Raw genomic sequence first — 10,407 nt, forward strand, 5'->3', positions numbered from 1 at the left:
ACACACACACACACACACACGGTGGTCATGATGCAGTGACTAGTGAAATAACGTTAGTATCAAGGGCACAGAAGCTGTTTGGTGGTGGTGGAGGGCACATCTGAGAAATTTCATGATACGCTGGCCAAACATCCCCTACTAGTACAAATACCTCCTCTTGTCTCTAACGAGGGGGCACTAGACCAGTGGGACTAACCCAGACAGTAAAAATATCTTTTACTTCGGTACGACTTTCTTGAATTTGCTTTCCTAGCCTCTCTTAGGCAGGAAAGCACATCTTCTGAAAATATGCCTAAAGGAAACAGTGTCAGATTATCCATGCTGTCAAGCCTTAAGGCTCGCAGGCTGGGGTGTAATCAGTTTCCCCGTTTTGTGTAAAGTCCATATGCTGGGGTGGCAGACTCTGACCTTAAACTCTGCATGAGGTAGAAACACTGTAGCTTGGGCAAAACCTTTCCATTCTGTAGTATCCGAGGGATAACGGGCACTGGTGGAAACAGCAAGAAAAAGACAAGCCTAAACATATGGAAAATGCAGCTGGCGCATCTAATCTTTATTTTATTTTACATTTGTTGACCGGGCTAGTCTAACTGGATACATGTCCATTTTCAGAAGAGGCCCGGGGAGATAAGCTCCAAGATAGAACAATGAAATTAACAAGATAACAAAGAAACATTAAACAAAAATCATATTTACAATGCATATTACAGATTACAATAAATTCAGCAGTGCAGAATATAGGCATAACATAGCATGCCAGTACAATCAAGATGTCCTAGAGAGAAATAGTATTATGGTTAATAAGGAAGGAATTACTGTTGAGTAGAAGGGGTAGGAAGAGCGAAGTATTGAGATACATAACTATTCAGGCTTAGTACAGGGGCATTGTTGCAGTCATTACTCTTGGGTTATCCTGCTGGCAGGCTACCCGCAGTCGGCCTGAATTCCAAAGTCTTGGTCCAGCGTCGGTTGCTGTCGCCTCTTCCCTGACATCAGTGTGCCAGGGGTATAAAAGTTGCAGCCGCCACCATTTTCTTCAGTCTTTCTTGCAGAGCGGTGCCCGAAGAAGCAGCAGTTTGCAAGTGCCGGTAAGCAGACTCCTGAGATTTTCGTGTTAGAATTTCAGATCCGAAGTCTTCATTTAATGAAAAGTACCCCGTTTGAGGAAACTTTTTTTCTTGCTCCAGACCGATGTCAGAAAAAGTTAATTGTATTTCTTGTGGGAAGCAAATACCTCATAAGGACTTCCATTCTTATTGTATTCCTTGCCTAGGCCCTCATCACGACTTAGCTAATTGAAGATTTTGTGCTATATTTAACCAACGAATTATTAAGCGTCGGTACAATTTTGCATTTCATTACTTTGGCTGAAGATTTAATTATACAAGGTCGTTGGATAGCCATCAGACTACCGCAATTCACAAGAAACACAAGGAAAAGGAAAAGGACAGGCATCAGAGGTCGAAAACTGACGAGGCTTCTAAGCCAGTCGCCGGTTCTCAGTGAGGTGCTTTTGCAGACCCTGACGCCCGCTACCTCAGAGCTGCAGGCCGCTTCAGACTCCCACGTGGAGCAGACTAGGCCTCTGGAAACTCAAGGTACTGTACACTAGGAAAATATCCCCTCAGATGGGTACAGAGCCACTGAGCAGGCATCGGATTCTGATGGTGTTTTCAGGCCTACACAATTATATATAAAACCCGACTAAAGCTCCAAAGGCAAAGAATAAAGCATCACTAAAGACAAAGAAACAAGTGCAGCAAGCCCATGGACAGGCCTCCATGCCTAAAAAACAGATGCTCAAAATGGCCGAAGACCTAATTACTTTGATCAGGGGTTCCCATCCCCCTCCTGAGAAGAGGCCTAGGCAAGAGACTGAATATGAATGTTCAGATCAGGTTTCCATTTCCTCTGGCTCTTCTGACCAAGAATACTCTCTCTCTCTCTCTCCCTACGAGGATTCCGATGCTGAAGAATCTATCCCTTCAGCCTCCCCTCCTGAGGATTTTTCTTTTGGGGAATCCCTGCATACCATGCGGGAGCACTTCCACTGGGAGAGCAAAGACTACTCAAACTAAAAAAAGGCTTAGATTTTCTTTTACTACCTTACCACATCCCTCTTGCTATCCCTCCTGTTTTAGACATTGTAGATGTATTTTCAGAATCTGGCCTGTCCCCTGACTCTTTACCCCTTGCACCTGTTAAGCCAGACAGATACTACAAAGTTCCAGATTCACATAAATTTCTTTATAAAAACCCTGCTGCTGACCCAGAAACTATTTCTCAGGGTCCCAAAGGGGTCAAGGCTTCCACTGCAAAAAACCCTATCCCCTCTGATAGGGATTCAAGGGCACTGGACAGATGGGGAAAAAGGTTTACACTTCTGCTACCTTGGCTGTGAGGGCTTTAAATTGTCAATTTCATATGCTTAAATATCAGCAATACTTGGTCACTGCTTAAACAGAAAATGTTAACAGATTCTGAATGTGCAGAAAACAAAGAAATGCAGGATTTATTGCATGCAACTAACAAGTGGGAAAGCATACTTTGCAAAGTGGTTTTGATTCTCTGGAGGCCTCTTGCAGGGCCACTGTTATGGGTTCTGTCGTTAGGCAGCATGCTTGGTTAAAGGAACAGAATCTGCCTGATCACGTTAAAGCAAAATTATTAGATGCTCCATTACAGCATGATACTTGGGTGTTAAAGCAGAAGAGGTGCTGAAGAAAATGGAGAACAAAGCGAAATCTATGCAGACAGTTAAGGATTTCTTACAGGTGCAGCCACCCAGATTTAGCAGGAACTGGCCTACACAGAACTGTTTTTTTCCAATGTCAGACAGGCCACAGAGAGGCAGATATAGACACCCCAGAGGCAGATCCCAGCCACAAGCCTCATACAGGCCTAAATAATGGGGTGCTTCTACCTCCAAAAGCGGAGAAGACAAATCACAGCCATACAGGAAACAGTCCCAAAGACTTTCCTCTGCCAGAACCAAGCACTTATCTTCTGGCAGCACCCTTAGAGGGAAAACTAGCACTTTTTCACAAAATTGGCACATGATCGCCCAGGACAAATGGGTCTTGAACTTAGTATCTCAGGGCTACAGGTTCCACTTTCATACTCTGCCAAGGGCAAAAGGTATGCCAGACCTGCCACACAATCAATGGGCAGAGGCACAAAAGCAAGTTTCATCCCTCATGGACATAAGGGCCATTCAGCACGCAACACAAGAGAAGGGAAAAGGATTTTACTGGAGACTTTTCTTGGTGCCAGAAAGGACAAAGCCTGGAGACCAATACTAGACCTGTCTAAACACCTTTCTGGACGTTCCAAAATTCAAAATGTTGACTGCAGCAGCTACTGCCCATGCTGGGCAAGAAGGCTTGGCTCATAACTTTGGACCTAAAAGTGGCATACCTGCATGTCCCAATCAGACAATATTGCAGAAGATACCGCAGATTCATAGCTGGCTCAATGCACTACCAATTCTCTGCACTGCCCTTTGGCTTATCTACTGAACCCAGGGTCTTCACAAAATGCCTGGCACCAGTAATTGCATTTTGCAGACAAAGAGGAATTCAAATATATCCTTACTTGGACTGCCTTATTCAAGCAGAGAACAAGGACATTCTACTAAAGCATCTGGCGTTTTTAAAAATAGTATTACTAATTTGCCTAGGGTAGAAAGTAAACGAAAAAAAAATCAAAACTAGTACCCTCTCAAGAGATAATATTCCTGGGTGCAAGCTTAAATACAACTGCCCAGATAGCTTATCTCACGCCAGACAAAGGCAACTGATTTCTTTCTTCAAAATGTTGGCAGCAAAGACCCAGTTATCTGCAAGAAAAATTGCGCAGGCTTTGGGCTTCATGGCATCCTGCTAATTCCATATGCCAGACTGCATATGAAAAAAACTACAATGGTATCTAAAAAGTGTTTGGACTCAACATACCCACAGCCTGGAAACATTGATTACCCTCATTCCCTGCCTGCAACAAGAGTTTCGATGGTGGGCACAGGCCTGTCACCACAACAAGGGACAGCCATTCACTTTACCCACAGCCAGGCAGACACTAACAATGGATGCATCAGATTATGCCTAGGGGGCCCACATGACAGGAAAATGTATTCAGGGCACATGGCCGGCAAGCCAGATGCATCTTCATACCAATCAGAGATGCTAGCTGTTCAGAATGCCCTGACAGCTTTTAAGGATCTACTTCATCCAGGACAACTATTGATAAAGACTCACAATACTACAGTCATGTGGCACATAAACAAGCAGGGAGGCACACATTCCTACCCCCTCTGCAGACAAGCCATGACTTTGTGGGACACAGCATTGACTTATGAAGGTCACCTGCAAGCACAATTCCTGCCAGGAAAAATAAATACTCTGGCAGACGAACTAAGCAGAAATGCCATGGATCCCCGCGAGTGGAAACTGGATCTAAAAGACTTCAGCATAAGGAAATGGGGATGCCCAGACATAGATCTATTTGCCTCCCCTCACAACTGCCAACTACAGAGATTCTGCACAAGGTCTTATCCCAAGCAAGCATGGAAAGTGGATGCCCTGTCCTTCAGCTGGAAAAACCTAACAGTATATAACTTTCCTCCACTGCTTCTCCTCCACAAGGTACTCCAAAAATGATACTGATTGCCCCAGACTGGCCACGCCAGCACTGGTACCCAATCCTAAAGAACTTGTCTCAAGGTCCAGCCTGGACATTGCCTCAGATTTCTCACACACTGACCCAACAAAACAATTAGATCCTGCACAGCTAACCCAGGATCTTAAATCTGGCAGCATGGCGGATAGTGTAGACATTCAGAACACACCTCTCTCGAAAGCTGTGATGGATGTTATTTTTGGAGGCCAGGAGGCCAAGTACCAGAAAATCTTACGCAGAAAAAATGGAAGAGATTCTGTGCTTGGAACAAGGAACAAGGAATTGACACATTTGTACCAAATATTTCTCAAATTTTCCAATACTTAACTGAGATGCTGGACAAAGGCCTATCCTTTTCATCATTTAAGATTCATGCCTCTGCCATTTCAGCCCATTACAATACGGAACCACCTATCTTCTCATTCTTTAATAAGGCAGTACCTCAGAGGGGCCAAAAACATAAGACCTCCAAGGACAGCACCAATACCTGCATGGGACCTCAATTATGTCTTGGAAAAACTCACACTGCCTCCTTCTGAGCCAGCCTCAACAGCGGATATAAAATTCTTATCCTGGAAAACAGCTCCGCTCCTAACAATAACCTCTGCAAGACGAGTCTGAGTTACAGGCACTCATGGCTGTGGAACCTTTTATTATTTTCCATCCAGACAGGGTTTCTCCAAGGACGAACCCTACATCTATGCCTAAGGTGGTGTCCAGTGTGGCCCTTAACCAAACCATTCACTTGCCTACCTTTTTATCCAAACCTAAAGAACAAGGCTGAGACTTCTGCATTCTTTGGACAAACACAGACAGCTACGATTCTACTTGGACAGAACTAAAGCTTTCAGAAAGACTGAGCAACTTTTAGTGGCATATGCTGCAGGATCACAAGGAAAGGCCATCTCAAAACAGACTTTAATAATGAATAGGCCATTGCATTTGTTTCTGCTACTCTCAGCATGGCAAATCAGTGCCTAAGGGCATTAGGCCACGTTCAACCAGAGAAGCAGCCACTTCAGCAGCCTTCCCTCAGATGAGTACCAACCAAAGACATCTTAGAGGCTGCAACTTGGAGTTCAATGCACACTTTTACAAAGCACTACCACTTACCACTCTACTCTAAATCCAGAGCAGGCTTTGCCACTGCAGTTCTGCAGGGCCTCAGCCTCTCCTAATCGTATTTAGCCCAGACACCCAACCTCAGCATTGGGATTCAACCCAAGAGTAAGGACTGCAACAGTGAAACACTATGAACATAGTACAGTTGTGTACCCACCATAAATGTAGATGTTAGAGTGTATTCATTGTTGCAGTCCAGGTTACCCCCCCCCCCCAACCATCCCCCTTTCTTTTGCTGGGTCTTACCTGTACTTCTCTATTCTATACAACCTATGTGGTGTATTTGCTTGTAGATGAAGGAAATGTTTACTTTACTACATGCATGATTATTGGCATAATTTAATTTATTTAGCCTACCCTTTTGGGGGTACCTGACATCTGGGGCAAGAAAAACTGAAGAAAATGGTGTTAGCTGCATGTTTTATATCCCTGGTGCACTGACGTCAGGGAAGAGGAGTCAGCAACCGATGCCGGACCAAGACTTTGGAAATCAGGCCAACTGCGGGTAGCCTGCCAGCAGGATTACCCAAGAGTAATAACTGCAACAATGAAACCTGATGAACATCGGACAGAGGGTCCTGCATTGATAGGTTTTATAAAAGAGAGAACAGAATTTAGAATGTTGAGTCTTGAAAAGGCCCACGGCAGATCTCCACATGCCTTTTTTTGGTACAAGGAACCATCTGGAATAGAAGTCGAGTTGTCCTTTAGCTTTTGGTGCTCTAAACATGAATATCCTATCAGGTCTGGGCTAGGTGTCTGGTACCTGGGAATCACAGGGAAACCAGAGACTTTTAGTCATCTTGAGTTTGTGTCTGCATCACTACCTTAAAACCTGAAGAATCCATGTGTCGAGTGATTTCCTACCACTGTTTTACAAAGAGGCCTAAACAGCACCCTATTCCTTAAGAGGGAAAGTTTTGTGGAGGAGGCATTTGGAAGAGTGCTGAGTAGGGGAGTCCCCTAGTACTTCACCACACGGTACTGGTAATTAAAGGCCTGAAGACCAGTAGAGCAGAGATGTAATTTTCTTTCCTGGAATCAAATGAAAATTATCCCCATCATTAAGAGCATTCCTGGCCAGAGTAACCATCAGTCCCTCACTGGAATCCAATGACCACAGCCGAATCAATAAAAAAATAAATAAAGGTTGAATAAAGACATCTGAAGGCCCCATCAACCCAGCAAAATAGGTCAAATTTCCAGAAGGCAGGGGATTCAGAATACAACACTAAGGGTGCAATTCATAAAAGTACATTCAAGGATTAAATTACTGCAGGAATGGCTAGTGGCTTTCCCCATTTTTGAGACTGGACCTCTGACACTAACATTTGTCAGGAGAACAGAACAGACTTCAGAAATATAAATAAATCTCATAACATCCTGAGAGGAAGCTTGACAAATCATGCTATGACTGCCAGCCCAGCTTATGCGGTGCCAAAATGGCAAGCTTATGCTGTGCAAAAATAGCAGACATATGAGTTTTTTTCTTGACTGTTTAGTATGGCAAATTGGGAAAGTAACAGCCTTGAGAGGCCTTCACGTGAAGGTGAGATACTGATCCCACTCTTCCTCTTGGAACAACTGACATCCTCACAGGCAAGGAGGAAGAGAATATTGTCTTTACTAGCCCAGATATAGTAACATGGCATCAGAACCAGAACATAAAAAGGCACCCAGACTAATGGAAGCATTCTGGTAGGAGGATGTGCTACCATCCTAGTTAATTGATTTCAGAAGGGGTCTCAGGCAAAGAAGATGCCATATTTGTGGATTGCAAAAGCACTTCACCATATCCAATGCTCTTCAGTACAGGAAGGACTCCTCTTCAATGTGCTTGAAGTGTTTCCTTCTTTTCAACAGTGTTCACAGCCAATTAAGCCAATTCTATGAGTCTCAAAACACAAGAATGTTGTCTAACGCAGTCCCTAAGGTTTTACCCTCTTTGGACACCTTCTGGTGATCCGACACAATAGGGACAATCTGAGACTTCATGCTCAGGTCTCGGGAGAGAAAAAGCAACTCTTGCTCTGAAGTCTGTTGAGGATTTGCTTCCTTCATAAAATACATTTAACATCCTCAACAATGACATTTGCCTCAATTTCTAAGAGCTAGTCCTACTAAGATTAAAACTAATACAAAAACTAGATACGAATTGTTCCCCAAAAGGGCTAATTAAAAGTCAAACTGGGAAGCTGAGCATAAAAAGACTATGCTTTCAGGACAAAATCTTGAGCAAATTATGGCAAGAAAGAACTGAAATGAAAACTGCACAAGCAGATTACCACTTTTACTGGTGTCCTCAAGTGCTGCTAGGAAGGGCATCCAGCCATCCCATAACAGTGACAAGTATCAGAAGTTGGGCCAGTCCCAGGCCTTCAGCTGCAGAAGTTCCAAGCGTTATTATGGCAACTGTGAGCTATACAATGAACAAGGTATTTCATTCATCAGTAAACTGTTTAAAACCTTTGCTAATCAAATTCCAGAAACATTATTACCGCTAGAAAAAGAAAAGAAAGAACAAACGAAAGCAAGCAATACTGGGAACACTGAACATTCTTAACAGCTGAAAAATGTTGGCCCTATTTCCAGGGTAAAATACACCCTGTAACCTGCCCAGTGTAGAACTCTTAATAACGATGACTCATTCTGATTATATTGCTGAAATGGCAGACCTGGAACACTTTTTTAATACCAAGCAGTAAGATGCTGTACAAACCACTTATTCTAACAGAGCCCAAGGAAATGTATTTGTTCTAAGAAAGGTGCAAATACGAACAGATCACAGCCTACAAACTTCAAGCTACTGATTCAATGAATTTATTCTTTTCTCATCTTGCAAGACAGTTAAAAGGTGTACAAGACAGGAAAATCCATACTGGCATCAGACCCAAAAGTAAACAATACACAAATTAGCAATCTATCCCTCCATTTAGTGTGTGTTTTTTTTTTTTTTTTTTTTTTTTTTTTAAATCAAAGCCCCCCCCCTTACGATCAAGTAAGATGCCTTATATTTACCTGTCAGCTTTGTGTGACTGCGTATCAAAGGATCACATGTAATCATGCAAGGCCACCAGGGGTATCCAGAGACTTTAGACCAGACAACATCACAGACATTGAACTTCAGGGGCTCACCATCAGTTTGGCAGTCTACTGCCTCAGCGGCAACCTGTAAACAAACGGCCACACATTATCAGGTCATTCTGAAGCCTTTTGTAATAAAAGCACTTACAAAACATTTATAAGAACAAATGTAAACCCCTCCTGTAGGGAGTTCTCTTACTATACCTGATGAAGTGGATCCTGAAGCATAACTGAAAAATAAGCACTGGAGACACTCTTGTACAAATACAAGTCAACCTTATGTATAAGTTGATGGCATGTTATAAAAAACAAAATCCATTAAAATGCACTGACCCTCGTATATGGCTAGGTATTAAAAACAGTAGGTCACTTGGAGAATTGCAGTGTCCTAGTTGAGTTTCAAATTTTAGGAAAATGTAGCTAACAAATTACTATAAGCCAAAACATGGATTTTGAAGGGAAAAACACTATTTAAAAGCAACTTAGTAAATACCATCAACTTCTATTTTCTACTTTATCTTTGCATTCATATTACAAGTCAAAAGCTTATGAAGGCAAATAATCAGTCGCATTATAAATGAATGCAAAGATACTTACTTGTAAGAAATGTAAATAAGTGTCACATTTTTCCCCACGCACAGCAATATGAAGTACATTTGTGCAAAATCTTGCCATAACAGTAGATGCCCTTCTTTTCACTGTTCTAGTATTTGCCTAATGAATCTCCTCTCAAGGATAGCCCAATGTCTGGCCAGAATATTAAAGCTTCCAGCTCTTACAGGCGCTATACGTCTCACACATGCCCCCCATTGAAGATGTAGGGCATAAAGGTGATGTATGGACACAGAAATGAAAGCCCAGGAGGAACAGAAAACAGTCAGGAGAAAAAAGGGAACGCAAGAATCCAGAAGAAAAACTAAAAGGAAAAAAGGCCCCTCGGCCAGGACGTCAACTAGAAAACACAGCAAGAGTCAGAACAGAAGAGGAAGGACATAAGGACCAAATACTGCAACAGTGAAGAGGACATGTGCTGCTGTAAAACTTTACACAACTGTACTATGTCTTTCCATATCACTGTTGTGTATTCTTCACCCAAGGGATGGTACAAGAGCTCAAGATGAAGACTGGGAGGAGGAAGGCACAAATCAATGCAGGATAAACCTAGCAAAGCCCACACTGGCCATGGATTCATCCACCTTGCAACATTTAATGAAAGTATGAACAGAAGGAGAAGAGGTGGAAGGCAGGTAAAGGCTAGGACTGTGACAGTGAAGGTCAGAACTTTGAATGTTGGCAGTGTGACTGGTATAGGGAGACAGCTAGCTGATAAGATTGACAGAAGGAAGGTTGCTCTATTGTGTGTGCAAGAAACCAGATGGAAGGGAAGCAAGGCTAGGTGCATCGGAGGCGGGTTAAAATTGTTTTATCATGGTGTGGATGGGAGGAGAAAAGGCATAGGCATTATCCTGAAGGAACAGTATCCGAAGAGTGTTTTGGAGGTGAAAAGTGTTGGATAAAAAAAGAGAT

The 10,407-nt window shown here is 42.9% G+C and overlaps 1 protein-coding gene across 1 annotated transcript in view; it reads right to left on the bottom strand.

Moving 5' to 3' along the window:
* The window catches only part of NSD2 (nuclear receptor binding SET domain protein 2), a 2,565,963-nt gene that overhangs the window by 2,149,970 nt on the left and 405,586 nt on the right, over window positions 1-10,407 (bottom strand). The window contains exon 3 of the mRNA XM_044062294.1: window positions 8,815-8,965. Coding sequence (XP_043918229.1) covers window positions 8,815-8,965 — 151 coding nt within the window. The remainder of the gene's footprint in view (window positions 1-8,814; window positions 8,966-10,407) is intronic.

The sequence above is a fragment of the Protopterus annectens genome, chromosome 2.part1 (assembly GCF_019279795.1).
Source record: "Protopterus annectens isolate FY-2018-M chromosome 2.part1, PAN1.0, whole genome shotgun sequence".
Taxonomy (NCBI): Eukaryota; Metazoa; Chordata; order Ceratodontiformes; family Protopteridae; genus Protopterus; species Protopterus annectens.